We start from the raw sequence: 21,441 nt of genomic DNA, 5'->3' as shown, positions 1-21,441 counted from the left end.
AAAGACCAAACTCTGTCAAAAAGATTTTAAAAAAGACACATCTTATTTCTACAAAGAGGGGAAAACATCTTACTATAGATAGAGTAGAACATGTTCCCCAGCAGAAACCTCTAAAAACTTCATGGCCAGGTATGGTGGCTCATGCCTGTAATCCCAGCACTTTGGGAGGCTGAGGCAGGAGGACTGCTTGAGACCTGGAATTCAAGACCAGCCTGGGCAACAGAGCAAGACCCTATCTCTAGAAAAATATAAAAAATAAATAGCTGGGCATGGTGGTGCACACTTGTCATCCTAGCTACTTAGGAGGGTGAGGCAGGAGGATTACTTGAGCTCAGGAGGTCAAGGATGCTGTGAGCCAAGATCAAGCCACTGCACTCCAGCCTAGGGGACAAAGCGAGATCCTGTCTCCTTTATAAAAAACAAAACAAAACATGATTAATTCAACCACCTTACCAGACGAGGTGCTATACATTCAAATCATTACAGAGGATATGGAACCGGGAGCAGTGTAGAGGTTAAGTATCCCAAATTCATAAATCTGAAATGCTCCAAAATCTGAAACTTTTTGAGCTCCAATATATTTAACAGAAACACTCAATGGAGCATTTTAAATTTCCGGTCTTTGGATTTGGGATGCTCAACCAGTAAGTATATAATGCAAATATTCCAAAATTTGAAAAAATCCCAAATTCAAAATACTTCTGATCCCAAGCATTTTGGATAAGGGATACTCAACCTGTATCACTTTTCAAACACAGCAATCCAGTCCCTTGTCCCCATCAATACATCATATGAATAATAAAGTCTAACTGTATTCTAATAATGCCTCAATTATCTAATATCACTAGGATATGAAGGGTTCACATAATCAAGTTTTCTAAACTGGTTTCCTAGTGCAGAAACAGAACTCAGGCATGCCTGCGGCCTGGGCCAGCTGAAAGGTGTTCTTGGGAAATTAATCTTGACTTCACCCTATCTAGCAGAAAACACTCAGGCACAATGGGGAAGTCATTTTGTACCGGTTACTTGCAGCAGGTAAACAGATAGGGAGCATGAAGGAAGGATAAAGAGGGTGGCAAAAACCCTATAAAATGTCAAAAGGATCTTTTTGCACCTGCCAGAATCCTCATTCCAGATTGCTGGTACCATTCACATTTGTAGGTCTCTGAGGAACTTTGGGGAGCTGAACACCTGTTATGTCTCAATACAAACTACGTCATCACCTGCTGGAAGTTTCCATACCCTTTGCCACTGAAAATTTCACACTCTAATTGTGTCTGTTATGGGTTGAACTGTGTCCCCCGCCAAATTCATAGGTTGAAGTCCCAACCATCAGTAGCTCAGAATATGACCTTATTTGGATATAGGGTTGTCACAGATGCAAAATTAAATGAGGTCATACTGGAGTAGGGGAGGTCCCTAATCGAGTAAGATTAGGGTCCATATAAAAACAGAAAATCTGACCACAGACAAGCACATAGGGAATATGCCACGTGAAGATGACGTCAGATATTAGGGTAATGTTCTATAAGCCAAGGAACTCCAAAGATTGCCAGCAAACCACCAGAAGCTAGGTGAGAGGCGTGGAACAAATTGTTACTCAGTCCTCAGAAGGAACGAACCCTGCTGACACCCTAATCACAGACTTCTAGCCATCAAAACTATGAGACAAATTTCTGTTGTTTAAGCCATCTAGTTTGTGGTCCTTTGTTACGGCATCCATAGGAAATTAATACAGCATTTATTGGTGTTGATATCACCAATCCACTGTGAAAACCACCAGACACCTCTTTAAGTGACCATACTTCTTAAAAGTAAGTGTTACACTCATTGAACAAATACAAGTCAATGGCCTCTATGCGCCAGCCACTCAGGACAGAGCAGTAAGACCAACAATGTCCCTGCCCTCATATAGGTTATAGTGTAGTCAGGATAACTGACAACAAACCAAAATTACACAATGATAAAATGACAATTGCATTAAGAACAAAAATGATATATTTCCCTTCCTCTCTAAACAGATGGTAAACACAGTTAACCATGTATGGAGCCTCATGGTATAGTTGGATGCCTTTCATTTTTATTTTTGTTCCCCTACTAGATATCAGGTTGTTGGCTACCACAAAGTCAGCTTTTATCAGCTACCTTCTTGTCTGTCTGCTCACCTCCTCCAATACATTTATATGTAATTTGGAGTTTCTAATGCACTCTGAGCTAAACAAAATCAAGTAACTAATATTGCTAAGAAACATATACCATGTAATGAAAATTGCTGCAAGTGAAAACTGAAGATTTGGCTTTAATGCAGGACTTTCAGGTTTACTTTAGATTCTCAGAGATTTTTTTTTCCAACAGAATTCTGTTACAAGGCTCTGAGACAGAAAGTTATTGCTATATAAACTGGATTTTACCAAATAATTTTGTACTATATTGCCTGGCAAATGCTTGTTTCCTTTCAAAGGAAATGCAATACAAGGAAGCAAGAAAAACTTTTTCGTATCAGAAGTTCACTGTTTTCTGCATCAGAATATAATGGTTACTTAAGGAAGAAATAGTATCCAAAGTCAGAATTATATAAGTTATTGTCAAGCACAAGGCATATTTTTGTTAAATTGTCAATTGTTTAAAATAACATGACTGTGAGGTTATGTAACATCATAATTGGAAAGTTCAGGCAGCATTTTTTGAAGGACTTAATAAATACCACCTACCTCTTATGCATATCCAACAATCATCTTTTTTGTTGTGTTTCTTAAGTTCTTCTTCAGTTACTTCAATTAACCTGCCTTTTAATCCCGTTAGATCCTTTCCACTTTTGGTCAGTCGAATCCAATCCATAAGGCTTCTGCCCTGTTTTAAAGGTACCTAAAAATGGAAAAAGGAAGAATTAAATCTAGCTTCTTCATTACTTTTAATTCCATTTTAAAAGATAATAAAACTCAAATCTAACACTTCTATAAATCCTTTTACAGTTTTAAGAGGCTGTCAACATTGTTTATGCTGTATTTGAATTATAAAAGGTAGGGCTTTGAAATTCTACCCACAAATTTTCACCATATTGATGTCACAGTACAGTAGTCCATCAGTATTCCTGGGGGACTGGTCCTAGGACTTCCCCCTACCCTATACCAAAATCCAGGATGCTCAAGTGTCTCATATAAAATGGCAAAGTACTGACATATAACCTATGAACATCCTCGCATATACTTTAAATAATCTCTAGATTACTAATAATACCTAAAGCAATGTAAATGCTATGTAAATGGTTGTTGTATTGCATTGTTTTATAATTCTTATTTTTTATTGTTGTATTGTTATTTTTAATTTTTTTCCCCAAATATTTTTGATCCAAAGTTGGTTGAATCCTTGGACGCGGAACCCAGGGCTACACAGGGCTGACCATATAACAGGAATGGTATTGAACCAGAAGCTAGAAAAGAGGTTCTGGTCCCAGCTCTGACATTAATATGTTACAGTTAACCAGTTTGGACCAAAATTTCTTCACCTTAAAAATCAAAGAGATTTGACAGAAGAAAAGGTAAAGAGACAATTAACTATAGTTGATTTTCTGGACTGTCAAGATAAACAGACTATTAGAAATCATTAGATAGCAATCTTATCTAAGAATCCATTGAGTAACAAAGTTTATCAAATAATGGAAAATAAAACTTGTAACACTGTAGGGAAGGGGTGGCAAACTATGGCCTGTACCTGTTTCTATACAGCCCTTGAGCAAAGAATCATCTTCACATGTGGTGGTAAAGAGCCTGAAACCTTATGAGGCTCTCAAAGCCGAAAACACCACCTGGCCCTTTGCAGAAAAAAAACTGCCAACCCTTGCCTAGGGAACTTAGTAACAGGATGGTTTGGGTTTTTATTTTGTTTTGTTTTATAAAACACATTTTCAAAGTTTTCAGACGAGAAGTATTGTTAGTACTTTGACCAGAACATTTTCAAGATATCTCTATGGAACTAAGCTTGTCTGACTAATTTGTAACGTAGTAACAGAAAAATGTTTAATGTAAAAGCAGACACATTCAAGGATGTTTACATATCTCACTTTCCTGAATCATATCTATTTTAGACATCCATTTACTCCCAAAGTAACCAAGTTAATAGGTCTGTGGTGCCTTTCACATTCCATCCTATCAATCTACATCATTCCATTCTGGCTATCACTGAAACTCTAGGTCTCTTGATCCCAATAAATGAAGTGTGAGAAAATGACCTTTCCCATCCCAAACTAAAATCACTCACCTCTCTCCATTCCATAATCCACAGGATAGTTAAAGCAATCTTTCAGAAATGCAAATCTAATCACAGGCTCTCCCTCCTTCAGTGGCTCCTCAGGTCACTTTACAACAACGTCTCTAAATTTCCTAGGGATTTACCAGGTCTTCACAATCTGGTCACAGTTGATCGTACTAGCTCCATGTTCTAACTTTTGCTCCTTTCCATTATATACTTTAGCCAAATGGGAACTGATTATTTGATTCCTTTATTGCTGTCAAGTACTTGCTTATAGTAGTGTTGCTTTCCCTGCATGGATCAACCTCACTCCAACTCCCATTAATTCCTCTGGAAGGCTTCTCTGATCCTCAACTCCTTAGCGGTCATAACACCCTGTTGTAGTACTTATGACATTATAACTGAATGTTCACTATTTCATGCAACCTATGAGACTAAACACCCTGAAATCAGAGACCACAAACTCCAGCATATGATAGGTTTTCAATAAGTATTTGTTTACTAGTATTAATAGAAATAATAACTATCATATGTTGAGTGCATATTCTGTGTCACACTCAAGTCTGTGAGATCTGAATAAAAGCCTCAGGACAAGTAGCATTTACTGGGTGCTTACCAACGCTGTGCTAAGAGAAACATTATCTCATTGAATCCTATGAACAATCCTATAAAATGGGTACTGCTATTCTCATTTACATCTGAGGAAACAGACTCAAAGAGATTAACTGGCAGATATGGTGAAAGAATCTAGGTCTTTCTCACTTCAAAATCTGTGCCTTTAAAAAATTACAATAAGCCTTCACTTAAGCTGGTCACTAGGTGCTTGGAAACTAAACTATGTACAACGAAACTAATTTTACCGTGGGTTAATTGACATAAACAAAAGTTCCTGCAGCATATTTCTGGTCACAAAAACATCACCAGACTTCTAAATAAAGACCAAAATACTTCTAATATTAAACACTGAAAGAAATGTTAGCTATATATACATTTAAGAAAGATTAATTAAAAAACAAGTAAGATAATTATTTGCCCAACTATTCCAGTTCAATGTCACAGGTAGTCAGAGTCTATCCCAGTAGCTCAGGGCACAAGGCAGGAACCGACCCTGGACAGGATGCCATCCTATGGTAAGGCACACTCATACACACCCAATATTCACACAGACTGGGACCATTTAGACACACCAATTAACCTAACTTGCATATCTTTGGGCTGTAGCAGGAAACCAGAGTACCCAGAGAAAACCCACGCAGACACAGAGCATGCAAACTCCAAAGACAGTGGCCCCGGCCGAAACGAATTTTTTTTCTCATCAATATTATAACTAAATGCTGTTGAATGAAACAACACTATTTGAGAACCTTTTGTATAATACACAACCTTCCCAACTAGGTTCTATTTTCTCAACCTCTACCCATTTCATCCAAACCTGACTCAGTTTTTACATTCTCAGCATCATCTTGTTTCACAAAGAAAAGAGGAAAAAGAGTGGAGTCTGAGTTTTCCTTAGAATTGCACAATAATCTTATTTTGTTCTCTTTTTGGACCAAAGACTCACCTTTGCCATCGCCCCCTGTGTGACTTTTTGTCTTTGCTTCTAAGTTTTCTCCTTTAAATGGATGCTAAAAACACAATTGGTATTTTTAACGAAGAAGGACAGTAACTCATATTCTAATTCAGAGATTCTTTCTGGAAACACTGTTATTCAGTCAAGTATTTAGCTTCAAGAAATAGGTCAAAAGCCAGTGAGAAAAATATACATGATTGGATGGCTAGATGATTGATATATGAATCAGTAAATGAAATTTCACAGCAGAACCACAACACAAGCCTACGCAATTTAGGGCAACATTTCTTAGCCAGTTTCCTTTTCTGTGAAATAGAGACAATAAAAGCTTTCACTTCAAAGGATAATTGTGAAAATTAAAGTTAATACATGCAAAGCACTGAGAATATACACGGTCACCCGTAAGTACTTAAGAAATCTCTGGAAAGCTAATGAAAACTACACATCCCTGAACCTATATTCATTCTGAACTAGAATCAGAACGCCAGGTCTAAGTGGAGAAAAATAACAAAATCGATAAGGGTTCCAAATGATGCTAAGACTCAAGAGTTAACCGAGTGGCCCAAGTTAAGTGGAAGTGTCACAAACGAAAGATAAAGATACGGTTACAGAATGAGGAACTAACAAATAGGAACAAACAACATTCGCAAAAGAACAAAGAACACAATTTTTATTGAATTCTGCAAATATAAAATATATCTGTACAGTATTCCACCTGTTGCTAACAGCAACTGTGCTCAACAAGAACTCAAGAGTATTATATTTGCTTCGAAGTTAGCAAGTGATACTAGTAGAAAAGGCAATGACAAAACAATCAGGTACCAGAGGAAGAAAGATAGGCAGTATGTCTTGGATAGTGTCTGTAAACCTGACCTAGCTCCCCAGCTCCAGAAGTCCCCATCCTTGCACGGACGGTCACTGTCGCCACTGCCAAGCCTTTCTCTCCTGCGAGGGAACCCACATCGAGTGATGTGGTACAACTCCTTCTGGCAGTGAAGAACAAAAGACCAGGGAGAAGATGAGGTTGAGGGAAGGAGGCTAATACCGAGCGCCTATAATACCGCAAGCTCAGTGCCTGGCTCTGTCACATAAATTTAAATCGCGGGAAAGGACTTGGAGGAAGGGAACGGATAGAGCGGGATAAAGGACCAGAAAGAAGAGGGACTGCTAGGGGAAAGGGAGGAGGTAAGGAGAATTTAGGGACTGTAGACAGAGTGGGATCAGAAAGAGGTTGCAGGCAAGGACAGCAGGGAACGACAGCTTAGAGAGGGGTGCAGGAGCTGGGAGTTGGGGCGGAAGAAGAGAACACACTGCCAGAGCTCGAAACGCAGCGAGGGGAGAGACTCACGGAGCCACCCGCTTACCTTGCTACGCCCCCCGGAGGCGACACGCTGCTGCGACCTGGGGGCCGGGAAAGACTGGGAAGGGACGTTCAGCATCTTCAAACCCCGGCCCCGGGCCCTGCCCGGGGATCGCCGCCGGACGGGACAGCACCTCCAGCTCCGGCTCTGTGGCCGGGCAGAGGCCAAGCCCCCGACCCACTTCCGGGGTCGCCAGGGGTGAGGCGCATTCTGACGCAGCACGTCCGCGGAGGGCGGAGCCAACGGGACGGAGGGAGGGCCGGCAGGGAGGAAGTACGCATGCTCAGCTAGTTCCGCATCCCGAACTTCAGCACCGGAGCAAGGTGACAGCTATTTCGTGGAAAGATTAGAGAGTGAAGCTGTTCCTTAGCCTTGGTGCTGACCGAATGTGGGAACAAATTCTTAGTCCTGTTAACCCGGAACAGCAATGTCTGTTCATTGTTAAGCAGTACCATCACACTACCTGAAATATGGACTAAAACACACTACTTGAAATATGGACTAAAACGAATTTTAGTTTCTCTGAAATTCTTTTCTGTAAGGCACTAGGCTGTAATGCAAAGAGCATCTCACACCTTTAAGAGCAAAAATATCAAATGTCAACAGCCACTACTGTGGGGTAAGAAGAAAACCTAACCTTTAATCATCCTTAAACCTCACCTTTAAGCATGCTGAGGGCTAACGAATGCGCGAAAGACGTTAGTAAAGTCACCTTCTGCTCTATTCACCCACTCACAAATTCTCCCTCCTTATGTAACTTCCTGTCTTCACTGGGAATTGTGTACTGATGCAGCTCACCTCCAGCTCTGGTGATGAAGTAACGTTTAAAAGTCAGATTTGTTTTGCATGCCATCCCTGCACTTAATGACTGAGCTGTCTTATGCAAGTTACTTTAGTATCTCAAAGTCTCATTTTCCCCATCTGCATAATGGGTTTATTAAAGATTAAAGGATCATATGTAAACTACATACTGCAGTGCCTGATTAATATTAGGTACTGAATAAGTGGCAGTGGCTGTTTGTGCTATTCCAACATATTAATGGGAAAAGGACCAACACTGTGCAGGTAAACACCAGGCTCTAATGCTCAAAATCTGATGGTTTTTGTTTGTTTGATTGATTGTTTTGTGTGTCCCTTGGGGAACACATAGATCTTGAGAGTAGAATCCAATAAGGGAGAAAGTTTTCAGGAGAAGAAACATAGTTCTAAATAATCCTCCCCATCCTCCTTTAATTACTAATTTTTCCTAACTCTGAACATATTGTCATGCTTTAAACTTTCTCTGTTTAACTACTTAGTTCTTAAAGTGCCTAAAAAATCAAGGTTATGTTTGCAGAATCAGAAGAAAAAGTGTGTGACTATATGTGGCCATTCAAATAAGAGCATTCAAATAAGGTAGCCACCTATGACATTCACCTCTATCCATTTTTGTTTGCAATTGAAATGCTTATTATGAGAAGACTGAATTTGAGCTAAAAGAACCTCATGACTATAATTAACTGTATTACTTTGACTTTGCAAATTGCTTCTGTGTTCTCTCTCATTAAATGATGACATATTCTTCTAGAGTCTACACAAGAAAAACTAATCACTGAGATTTATTTCAGTTCTCGTGAGAAAACTTTTACATAAGAATATCAAAAGCAGAGAACCAGAACAAGGAAAAGTTAATATTGTTGAAGAATGTTCCATACTTTCCAAATTTCTTAGCTCCCCTTTGTACAGAAATGGAAGATACTATCAACTTCTGGCCTTTAGACTCCACTTTTTTAGACTCCATATCAATCACTCAAATTTAAACGTTTTGTTTTAATTCTAGGGATCCCTCAATGTAGTACATTAAGTATTAAACATCCATACTATTTTACTACTGGATTTAAGGACTGAAGAGGAGTATTAAAATACGAGTTACTTTGCTCATCATTTATTTAAAATATCTATAATTTAAAAGCCCTAAGATTAATTCCCTTTTTCAATTACAGGTAATGATTTCATGTTTTTTTCTCCATCTGCTAAGAAATCTTTACTAATAAATGAGTGATTTCTAACATAAGGCTATTTTCTTCATTATCTAATAAGATAACATTGATATGTAACTACAACATCCAACTGGCATCAGTAGGAAATAGCAGATGTTAAAAGATTCAGTCTTGAGAATTAAATACTGTCATTCTTTGCAAAATTATAACTAAATATAAATTTGCAATTTAACGAAAAGAAAAATGTATTCTTTGTAAGCCCCAAATATTTATAATACAATCAAGACATTTGTAGATGGCACCTGTTTTAGATTCCAACATTCAATTCTAGTGTAGGGATAAAGAAAAGGCCAAATACCAGAATAATTACAAAATATTTCATTTTATTAATAACTTATATACAAATAAATTAGTTTAAAATAATTATGATACATTTGTACACTAAATTTAAACCCTACAAGCTTTGGAAATAATCAAAAGTAGCTAATCAGATTAATTTTCACAGGTCAGCTCCTCAATTTCATCTTCGCTATCAGAATCTTCATAAAATGAAATTGTGGCTTGAATTGGAAAATTTTTCAGAAGAGCTTCTGCTTCTTGATATAAGTAATCATAACATTTTGATTTTGGCCAAAATAGTCTGAAAGAAGCAGACAACATGTTTTATTTTTTCACATTCAGAATCTTTAAACTCATGAAATGGTCAAATTTCAAGAGCTCCATATATTTAACAATTGACTTATACATTTGGATATAGCCTTAAGATACAGAGTTAAAATATGCTACTATCACAGCTTTCATGGAATCTACTTGCCCAAGTATCAATAATTGTTTGATTATTGTAAATCTTTATTCAAGCTGTAAATTGGATCAAACAAATCTACACTAAACCCTGGATATGCATAAGATCAATGTTTACCTTACTTTGTACATTATGGATATATTTATTCTTATAATATATAGAAGATTTGTCTTCCAGTTTCTAAATTCCTTTGGAAAAAATGAATTGAGTTCTACCACTACATTAAAAACTTTAATGATAGCCAGCTTTATAAAGATGACAAAATATTATGCACCTTACAAAAAGGTGGAAATAACCTATTATCTTATTTAAAACTCACAGATTTAACTCTTATAGAAGTAGACAACGTAAGTTTAAAAATGTATAAAAACCAGTATTTTAAAATTTTTGTCTATGCACTCACAACTTGAGGCATAGAAAGACTACTTCTGACCTCAACTTTGATTCTATGTGCCTGTCTTCTCCCCATTCAACTAAATTTGTGAATATCATATGAAATGTTGAGAAATTATATATGTTTTATACAAATAACTGGCATGTAAGTATGATTACCTCAGAATTTCAAAAATCTGACAAATACTAATCTTGCCTTCTGGTCTTCATCAAGGAAAAGAAAGAGGAGAGATAAGGCTGAATCACCAAGTACAGTGCAGTCATTTTAGTGCAGGGTAAACAGCCCATATACCCATACAATGGAGTCATCCCAACAAATGGAAGATTACATTATGTTCAGTATGCTCCACTTTAAAAGGCAGAAAAACAAACAATGCAGTTTATAAATGTTTCCAGCAAAAATCATTTAAAAAGTTTATATTTTTGATGCTTAAACAAGTAACTATCAATTATTCAGTCGTTCAATAAATATTTTAGTGATCCCTTGTGCCAACATAATTCACAATTTAAAGATGAATAAATCATGGTCCCTACCCTCAAAAAGTTGACAGCTGAATAAAAAGAATAAAACACACCATATTAGTCAAGATATAAATGAATAAAAATAAAATATAAGAAAAGAACAATTAAATTGTAACCGTACTTCAGAAAAGAAAGGAATTTCTTATATAAGAAACAATTTATTTCCTAATGCCCAAAGAATGCTAGTCATTATGATACTCTGTCCAGAATTTCTCACTGTGGGACATTTTTCTCCCAGGGCCCGCATACTTTTCTGAGTTTCTTCCTGTTCTGATTCTTCTCAGTCTCCTTTGTGGACCTCTCTTTCTCTGTGTACTGGTTAGATGCTGGCCTTCCCTCAGGTTTTCATTGAGAACATCAGCCCTCCCTCTAAACAAACTAGGATGACCTGGCTCACTGTCATGATTTCCCCACCCTACATTTACCATGGACTCCCAAGTCTGTATTTCCACTTAAGATCTTGACTCTGGGCCCCTAACTTACGTACGCAGTTCTCTACAGGATATCACTCTTTGGATGCCCCATAGGCACATTAAATATGATAAGTGGAAAACTTGACTCATGGTCTCAACCTCCCAAATCTGTTTTCGGCCCTAATTTACATTCTTTTAGTACAGCATTCACCTGCTCACCAGCCACAAACTTAGGAGCCATTCTGGCCTTTCACCTCTTCTTCACCTAACATATCCAATACGTTATAAAGCCTAATCTATTTTGTCATTCAAGTATTTCCTAGATTCACCCAGTCTCACCCTCACTTCCACTGTCTTACAATGGTTCCTCATTATTTCTTACCTGAAAAATTGCAGAACTTCCAGTTTTACTTTTGATGTCCTGACTAAGCCTATTTAACATATAACCCCCAAGACTACCTTCGGAATAAAGTCCATGGGTTCCCAACACTACATACAGGATCAGGACAGAACTCTGTACAAGAGTGTGCAAGATTTGGCCTCTGATTACTCTGCTAAAATGACCACAACTTCACACACCGAAACTCCTTGGAGTTCCCGCAAGGAGCCACGCCGTTTCATGATCCTGCTTCTCTTTTCCAATGCTATTTCTTTTGCTCCCACTTCCCATTCATCTAACTTTTCCAAGACTCAGCCAGGTAACCACAACTTATAATATACACTTCCCTGACCCTTCCCCCTACCACTGACATATTTAGGCACTTCGTGCCCTGCCCATACTTGTAAAACTAACCAAACTAAATTCCATTACAACACTTGCCATGTGCTGTGACTACTTTTTCCTGTGTCCTTCACCAGTGCTAGTACACGGTAGGAAATTAGATGTAATGACTTCTATGTGTTATTTATGACCACGGGCACTTTACAAACATCATCCAGCTCTTCATTTAACAGCTCTCGGAGGCAGGAAAACTGCAGAATTATTAACATTTCACCTGAATAAAAGTGACACAGAATCTTAGATAAAGGCTGACTTCCTGTGACTAGGAACAGTAAACTAGCTCCGCAAGTTAAATAAACTTTTGACCCTTTCTATAACCATTCTCAATAATCTTTAGGATTTTCATTACATTTCTATTTTTTCCTACTCGGCAAACTTGATTTGCTGTAAGACTGTAACTGTTAATCCCATTCTTCCTTCCAGATTGCAAGACAAAAGCAGCACACACACTCTGCCTGATGCGAAGTCAATTTCATTCGAACCCTTTAGGATTTAAAAATAAAAACTGTTTTGCCAGCACAAGATGTCACCGCTCTCTTACCATATAATCCCCTTTCCCTCTTCGTAATATATTCATCAAGTTCACTGAGTATGTATTCAATAGTCCCTTTACGTGGGACCGTGAGCCCCTACCTTTTTCAATTTGATGAGTGAGAAGATAAGTAACCTTGAAGCCAGATTTTCAGAGAGAGAGAGAGAGAGACTGCAGGACCAGCTGCGGAGCTGGGCTGCGCGATGCCCCTGGCTCCTCCCTGGGGCTGGAGGAGCGGGAGACCTTCGGCGAGGCCTGTCACTCACCTGACTGGGTGCCTGAATTGGTAAAGCTTTCCTGAGGCTGCGGTCATTCCAGGGCCATCGGGCATCTGGAGAGGAAAGGAAGTGAATCCAGTTATCACCCACCTTCTAGAAAGTGGAAACGTGCACGACCCAGTGTTCCTCGTGCCCGCTGGGAATGTAACCCCAGGGCTCTCAGCAGCCTCGCTCCCGGCTGGGTGCCTGTGGCCCATCGCTCCAGAGGACACATCCGCCGCGTCGGCACCTTTATGGCCACCGGCAGGCGGGATGTTAAGCGAGAGGCAGGACCGGTGTCTCGCATGTCTCTCTCAGGCCCTGCGTCCCGAGAGCCCTGGTCGATCTTCTGCACCCATGGGAGGCGCGGCCTGAGACGCGTGGCTCACTCACCGCCTCCGCGGCGTGGTTCGGCGTCTCCTCTTCTTTCTTGCCTCCGGCGTCCACCCAGGGTCTCCAGAAGCCTGCGTATCTGCGGGATGGGGGAACACAAGGCGCGCAGAGGAGACGTGAGCCCAGACCCGGGAGAATCCACCGAAGCCGAGCGCTGGCACCGGGCAGTGGGGGATGGAGAGTTGGAGGGGAGGAGCTGGGGAGGCGCAGGCGGGAGAGACGGGGGAAGCTGGGAGGCGCAGAGCAGCGCGGAGAAGCCTACCCGGAGTCCGCGCCCGCGCGCCGCGTAGGGCCGTCGGTGGCCGTGCACGCCGCAGCTCCACTCTCTGTACTCTCTGCGCCTCCTGCGTTCTCCATGACGCCGCAGAGCTGGGCGGAAGGCCGCTACCAGCTCGCGGGCAATCTTGGCCAGTTCCAGTAGGTCCGAGACCCGAGCTTTATATAGCCCTCGCGGCCTGCTGCACATTGAGAGGTTCGCTGCCTCTCCGCCCCTCTCCCTGCTAGCCGCATAAACAAAAAGGCTGCGCGTGAAGGCGCACCGGGCTGAGCCCCGGGTGTGAACGCGTGCAACTCCCAAATGGCCCGGGACAGGGTTTTGTCGAGCGAATGTTAATCGCCCTTCGACACATGGCTGCGGAGAAAAACAACATTCGCCCGAGCAGCCAATTTCCGTGTGAAGAGGCCAGGAGGAGATGGAATTAAGCGAGTCTACACGTTTTGTGGATTTCTGCAAAAAGGCCAAGTGACTGGTTAATTGCTTGATTCGCTGGAGACTCAGGACTTGGCCTGTGGCAAATCAACGGGTTCTGCATCCCGTGTTCTAAAAGCTGGGATGCAGACTAGAATTCAAAGGAATAAACTTAATTCCTCTTCATGGAACAATTTTTTTTAAAAATGGGGTGAATGGATGGACTCCTTAAGAGAGGAATGTCGGTTTTTTAAAAAAAGTATTGATAAACTAGGTTCATACTCCAGCCTATTATTATTTGAAGATAATAGAAAATTATTGGCAACAAGAGGTAAATTGTAAAAGATTCGCTGTTCTGGCTAAGAGAGCCAGAGAGTGGAGTCATGTGATTTGGGCATAGAGCTCTAAATTATCTTCTCGTGTCTTTTGTGATTTTCCCCAATATTTTATCAGTATCCTCCTACAATAACTTTTGAGTTCGTCTATACACCTCTGTCACTACTTGGTATTTTGTCACTCAATGGTAATTAGAAAACTCTTTTCTGAGGGCATTGTTGTGGAATGATAATGAAATCTTGAAAAGTTATGACATGCGACAAGTTAATCAAACGTCTGCACCCCTGTTTCTCTGATTTGAGTTACCCCTCACTTATCTACCACTAAACTTTGTAAAAAGTGTTATGCATCGAGGGAAAGATAATATATAAATGTTATAAGTTTTTTTCAAAATGTTTTAAATAATAAAACTGGACTTTCTCTTAAAAGTTTAGACAAAAATCTTGATTGTAAACTATAGTTGTTTCTGCTATTCATTCAGCTACTGCATAGGAAAATAATTTAATTATTAATAGTAGCTAAGAGCCTATAATGATCTACCTGCCAGGAAGGTGAGATTTGGGTTGCTTCTGATAAGAAAATCAGTAAGGATAGATATCTAATACATGTCTGCATCCCCTACAGTTATTGTTAGGCTAAATAAAATAAAGCTTATAAAATGCGTTTTGCAGTGCCTGACATATAGTAAGCCTTCAACAGATTTTAAGCTACGTAAAAAAAATATAAGGCCTTAACAGATGTTAACCTTTCTGATAAAATGGCTTATTATTTCAGTTCCATAATGTAAACTGGTTAAATCATTGTGGAAGATGGTGTGGTGATTCCTCAAAGACCTAGAACCAGAAGTACCATTTGACCTAGCAATCCCATTACTAGGTATATATGCAAAGGAATATCAATCGTTATTTTACAAAGATGGCATGCATAATGTTTGTATGCGTATGTTCATTGCAGCACTATTTGCGATAGCAAAGATATGGATTCAACTCAAACGCCCATCAGTAATAGACTGGATAAAGAAAATGTGGTACATACACAACACGAAATACTATGCAGCCATAAAAAGGAACAAGATCATGTCCTTTCCAAGGACGTGGATGGAGCTGGAAGCCGTTATCCTCAGCAAACTAACTCAGGAACATAGAACCAAACACTGCATGTTCTCACTTGTAAGTGGGAGCTGAATAATGAGAACATCTGGACACAGGGAGGGGAAAAACAGACACTGGGCCTGTCAGTGGGTGGGGTGGGAGGAGAGAGAGGATTAGGAAAAATAGCTAATGCACGCTAGGCTTAATACCTAGGTGATGGGTTGATAGGTGCAGCAAACCACCATGGCACATGTTTACCTATGTAACAAACCTGCACATCCTGCACATGTACCACAGAACTTAAAATGAAAATAAAAAATAAAAAAAAATCTTTTTGAGGTGGCTGTAATGTGCTAACTACTGTGCTTTCCAGATAAGGACAGTAAGGTATTCCTCCTATCCTTGAGAAGATTACAATTATTCCAAACTCTGACCACTACAATAAACACAAAGGCAAAAAAAAAAAATTAAAGTGACACATTCAATAGTAAAAGCGCATTTTAAGCAGATAGGTGGGAGGAACTTAAGAAGTCTGGGATAACCAGGAAAGCCTTCTTAGAGTAAATCAAATCTAAGTTGATATTTTTGGAAGGATTAATCAAAGAATGGTATTGTCTGGGTTGTTCAGGAGTGAGAGGAAAAGGGACTGGATATCTCTGGAGCAGAGATGCTGTAGAGATAGAAGGGGTTTGGACTATCAAGAGCCTAAAATGCTATGCTAAGTCATTTTCACTTTATTCTGTAAGCACTGATGAAAGATTTTAAGCAGGAAAGTGGAATGGCATTTTATAAAAATCACTCAGGCAGCCATATGGAAAATGGATTTAGGAAAGGCTAGAGACAGGGAGTCCATTTAAAAGGCCACTATAATAGTCTAGGCAAGAGATAGTAAGATGTGCGCTAAGAATGGAGATGAAGGGATAGATTTGAAGGATACTTAGGAAATAGAACCTGAAGAACTACTTGAGTCATAAAATGTAGGAGGACTTGAAAGTGGAGTCTGGATATATTCCCAGGTTTCTAGCCTGATTAAGTGAGTAAATGGTGATGGCTCAAACACAGACATAGAAAACAGGGAGCATAGGATAAAGAGCAGGTGAGATCCTCTTATGTTGTTTTATTCTGTTAATGATGTGCAGGAAAAAAATAATGAGTTCGGTTTTGAATCTTAAATCAGTCAGGATGGGCTGGGCTATTTGGTGGTAACAAATAACTCAAAAATCTCACAGGCTTGAAATAGCAAGGGCTTATTTTTCACTCATGCCCTATATCCATTTTTGGTTGGTGTGAGGTCGGCTCTACATCATCTTCACTTAAGGATGTAAGCTGATGGAGCCTCTTCCCGCTGGAATGTACAAGGAGAAAAGAATAAAATTATTTGCATACCAGGTTTCAGAGGCTTCTGCCTAGAAGGGACACACATTTCACTGGCTAAAACAAGTCACATGACACACCAATTTCAAAAAGCAAGGAAGTGCAATTCTACCATGTGTTCAGAAAGTGGAGAAACAGAAATAAACAACATATAAGAGTGCCATAATCTGCCCTTCTGGCTACTAAATACTCAGTTCGTCTTCCTTCCTACATGTAAAATACAGTCACCCCAAGGAAAAGAACTCAGAATAGATCTCAGACTTTGGAAGGCTCAGTAACATGTAGGTGGAGAAGATATTCAGGGGACAACCAGAGACATGAGGTCTGGAGTTTAGTAGATAATTTAAGGCTAAAGATTTAAATGTGAGAGTTATCAGCAAAAAAAAAATGGTGATTAAAACAATAGGAATTGATTCGTTTTCCCAGGGAAATTTTGTAGCTTGAGTCCAGGACCAAGGACAGTAGCCTAGAGATCAACACTTGATTGTAAGGTGAGAGGATATGCAAAATAAAGCAAACAAACAAACAAACAAACCCATCTCACTGAAAAGGAGTGGTGAAGCTGGTAGAAATTGCACCAGTAGGCCAGGCACAGTGGATCACTCCTGTAATCCTCGCACTTTAGGACACCAAGGTGGGAGGATCGCTTGAGCTCAGGAGTTCAAGACCAACCTGGGCAACATAATGAGAGCTCATCTCCACAAAACAAAATTAAAAAAATTAGCCAGGCATGGTGGTTCATGCCTGTAGTCCAAGCTACTCAGGGAGCTGAGGCCAGAGGATCACTTGAGCCTGGGAAGTTGGGGCTGCAGTGGGGTGACAAAACAAGACTGGAAGGAAAGAAAGAGAAAGAGAGACAGAGAAGGAAGGAGGGAAGGAAGGAGGAGAGAAAGAGAGGAGAAAGAGGAGAAAGAGAGAAAAGAGGAAAGGAGGAGGAGGAGAAGAAGAGGAAGAAGAAGAGGAAGAGGAAGAAGAGGAAGAAGAAAAGAAGAGGAAGAAGAAGAGGAATAAGAAGAAGAGAAAGAGAAAGTGTTTCAGTAAAGCAAGGTGCGAAAGTGCTTTAGTAAAGCAGGTGTGGTGGAAACATGGGATGAAAGAACTCCAATAAGGCAGAAGAGGTCCAACGCAGTCAGGGCTACCAAGAGGTCACATAAGATAAGGACAAGTGTTAATTGGATTTGGCAATATAACCCCTTTACGGAGTTATAAGTGAATTTAGAACAATATCGTTTGACTGTATAGGGACAGAACCTTTTTTTTTTTTTTTTTTTTTTACAGCAAGTTGAGTTGTAGATTAGAGGTGAAGAAGAAATCAAAACAGTGAGTTGAGCTACTCTTTTGAGAGGAAAAATAGAGGGAGAATGCTGGGTCCATAAAGGGATCTTGGTTTTAGGGTGCAGACAAAAGTATGTTTAGAAAATGAGGAGAGGAGGCAGGAGAGGAGATGCTTCTGAAGAGACAGGGGCTGGATGATGGTTCATGGTCCCCAAAGAGGAAAAGGAAGGAAAAAATGAGATCAATAGCCCTGAAGAGAATCCTCATAAGAATGGAGTGTGTGAATCAGTGACGACAATAATCCAGGTCTGGGAACTCCCAGGAAACAAGTTTAATTAAGGTGACTAGTTCTGGCATGGAGAAGGAGGGATCTACTGTAGTGATGAGACATGAATCTGAGAAAATATCGGTTGTCTTAAAATTGTGAAAAGAAATGCATTACTAGAAAAAAAGGAGAACCAATTAATAAAAATATGGCAAGATTTTTACTTGACCAAATTTAAGTAAACTGAGAAACAGAAATGTGAATTATTAGAAAGATCCTAAACCTACCATTTATACGTTAATTTAATGTATGCTACCTATTTATACAGATCTTGAAGATGATTTTCATGAGGCCAAGATCAATATGCTATTTTTCTTTTAGTTTTTTTTTTTGCATGTTTATCATTTCCATCAAAGATGGAATTTCTTAGCTAAATCATTAAGGAGGATATTAACTATAAGCTGTGCCTAAAGAAGAGAAAACCGGTACAATTTTCAGGGACATTATATTTATTTTAGAACATAGATATGTACTTCTTATCCAAGCTGTATGCAATATGAGGATGTAAAGCTCTATAAAATAAATATAAAGAGATACAGAATCATAAAATAACATAATCTGAGGTATAACTTAACTCATTTTACAGTTTAAATTTACTTTAGAATTGTATACTGAGTTCCACTAGTACATTTTTAAAATGTATTTTATGTTAACATATCAACACACTTTTCATAACACACCAATGAGGTGGATCAAACTTAATAGTCCATTAGGACAAGCATTTTTTAAAACTTCATTTATTTAACAAGTACTATTGAATACCTACTATGTGCCAGGCATGATTTTAGGATCTTGGGATATGTTAAATGCACAAAACTGACAAAACTCTTATATTTTTATGTAGCTGCCTTCTAACAGACATCTGTGCCACCAAACTTTGTATTTTACTGAGAGAAAATATTATAAATTTACCTTATACCTGGGGCTTGCGGGCCTAACAGTCTTTTTTTATTTTTATTTTTTAATTTATTATTTATTTATTTATTTATTTTTTAATCTTTGGCTCTTTGCATTACTATAAGATGTGAGAAAGGAAGTATACTCTGGCGAAAGGGTGCTAAATGATGGTCCCTGAGGAGGAAAAAGAGAAGTCAAGATCACATTTAAAACATTCATATGAGCTTCTGTATAGCCAGAGAACAGTAACCAATTAAAAGAAAAATTGGAGCTTGAACTGGGCTCCCACTTTGAATGTAACCTGGTGTTGCCCCACCCTTTTTGATGACCTCAGCCCAAATATGACTGATTCTCCACTTAGAAAGTAAGGTGAAAAACAGAAGTGTGAAGGAATGAGAGGAATATAATGACTCACAGCTGCTGTTGCCACCATGTGCCTCCTAAGTACTGTCAGATTTGCTTATAACAAGAGCAGAGCTAGTCTCAGTTCATACACATCTCCTCTTATTCATGATCTTATGAATATTATTTAAGGAAAACTAGTATCTGCTTAATTAGCTGGACTCCTTTTTAAAAAGTTGTACATACAAAATTTGCTATTTTCCAGGCAAATTATTTAGTTGTGTCTGAATGCCAGCTGTCAAATTTATTAACATTTTTGGTATTCTATTTCAATTATGGCATTATGTTTTCACACAGAAAAGCTGTGGAAAAATTAAATAGAAAACCCTAAACATAATGCGTATGGGGGATCTTTTTGGGGTGATGGAAATCTACTAAAATTGGATTGTGTTGATGGATGCACAATTCTGTAAATTTACTAAATGTCATTCCTTGTACAGTTAAACTGGGTAATCTTTATGATATGCAAAGTGCAGTTCAATATAAAAACCTTAGATATGACAATGAAGGATTGATTCTTAACTGCACTCAGTCTGGGCTTGTAGAACTAAACACCACAGTCAAAATCAAGCCTACTCTAAATTTTCCTGATTTGCAGGTTTTTAAAACACATATTTTTGGTAGAGAAAGTGATTGTCATAATATCTCTTATAACTTTAGAATTTGTTTTAAAACTTACATTGTGTTTACAGTTCTCTGGGCAGTTCTAGGTAGTTTTGCTACAGTGCAGTATTCTGAAAATTCCACTTGAATGCTCTGATTCTTGGTGATCAGAACAAGTTCTTTAGAAAAAATTGCACCAGGTCTGCAGTAAGGACCTAGGCTGTCAAGCTATGGAGTGGGTTATTTACCGCCAAGTCTTTTCCAGAAAAGTCTCCACTATTGCTGATTCATCAAAACCCAGGACCTCACACTGGGGCCACTATAAAAAGAGGTTTGTGTCACTGTAACTTGAAGTTGAGCTAAAGAGAAGCAAGGGAGCTCAAGTGACTAGGAATTTCATTTAGGATTGTTAGAACAATAAACACATGAATATGTCCTAAACTAACTAGTAAGCTGAATATTCTCTATTTTTTTTCCTTACAAGTGGATTAGAACTTTTTTGGTCAACACTTCATGACAATAAAATCTCATTTGAGATAGTTGATTTAATATAATTCTTTTTTCAGTTTAAGTAAGGTTCAGATCCTTGGTGAAAGGTGGCATTTCCAAGCTTCAGGCATTTGAGAATCTTCCCAGGTTTAAGATAAAGATAACAGTTGTGGTAAAAACTGACTTAGAACTGAGCAGAGCTAGCGTGTGTTGTTTTAAACCAGGAAGGTGCTCACAGATGGCTCAGAGAGAGATTTAGCAAGTCTGTGCTAATCACACTCATACATGGGAATATCTCCACTGAAAACAGCCAGATTTCACTGTGCTTCTCATGTAACTTTCCTATGTAGTTAATAACAGAAATAAAGTAGTTAATGTATTTACTTAGTAAAATACTTAATGCCTTAAAATAGTTCATGTTTCTTATTATTAGTTACAACTGAATATTTAATAAAACCACAATGAGAGTTCATGAGAGGTGGTTTCAATTCAAAGTATACTGAAGACACAAAATATTTGCAAAGTTCAGCTTTGGCCAAATAAACCATCGTGGGTTCTTGATGGCTTCACTTCTAGACATTTTAAAATTTCTGTGTTAACCCCAAATAGATTAATTTATCATACCTAATAAATTATGTAAAATAAAAATACAGTGTATAAACAGGTACCATCAGACATAAAAAGAGATTTATCTGTTCCATTATAAACTA

General features: G+C 38.8%; 2 protein-coding genes across 10 annotated transcripts in view; both read right to left on the bottom strand.

Moving 5' to 3' along the window:
• Positions 1–12,992, bottom strand: part of CYB5R4 (cytochrome b5 reductase 4) — a 125,952-nt gene extending 112,960 nt beyond the window's left edge. For 6 of the 9 annotated variants that reach the window (XR_008548351.2, XR_008548350.2, XR_001718154.4 and 3 more), the window contains exons 1-2: positions 7,183–7,682; positions 2,712–2,865 (exon numbers count right to left, since the gene is read on the bottom strand). Coding sequence is in view for 4 of the 9 variants with exons in the window: in XM_016954676.3 (XP_016810165.1) it covers positions 2,712–2,865; positions 7,183–7,257 (229 nt within the window). In the remaining 5 variants the exon portion in view is untranslated. 9 annotated transcript variants of the gene reach the window in all.
• RIPPLY2 (ripply transcriptional repressor 2) lies at positions 9,525–13,796 on the bottom strand. The gene is made up of 4 exons (XM_003311367.7): positions 13,514–13,796; positions 13,252–13,330; positions 12,868–12,932; positions 9,525–9,798 (listed from the first exon to the last, which is right to left on the bottom strand). Exons 1-4 carry the CDS (start codon positions 13,606–13,608, stop codon positions 9,651–9,653), a joined length of 387 nt encoding a protein of 128 aa, XP_003311415.1. The 5' UTR covers positions 13,609–13,796; the 3' UTR covers positions 9,525–9,650.
• Positions 13,797–21,441: the final 7,645 nt, after the last annotated feature.

The sequence above is a fragment of the Pan troglodytes genome, chromosome 5 (genome assembly GCF_028858775.2).
Source record: "Pan troglodytes isolate AG18354 chromosome 5, NHGRI_mPanTro3-v2.0_pri, whole genome shotgun sequence".
NCBI lineage: Eukaryota > Metazoa > Chordata > Mammalia > Primates > Hominidae > Pan > Pan troglodytes.
The sequence above is the reverse complement of the archived record's forward strand: the minus strand, read 5'-3'. Positions and strand labels throughout refer to the sequence as shown.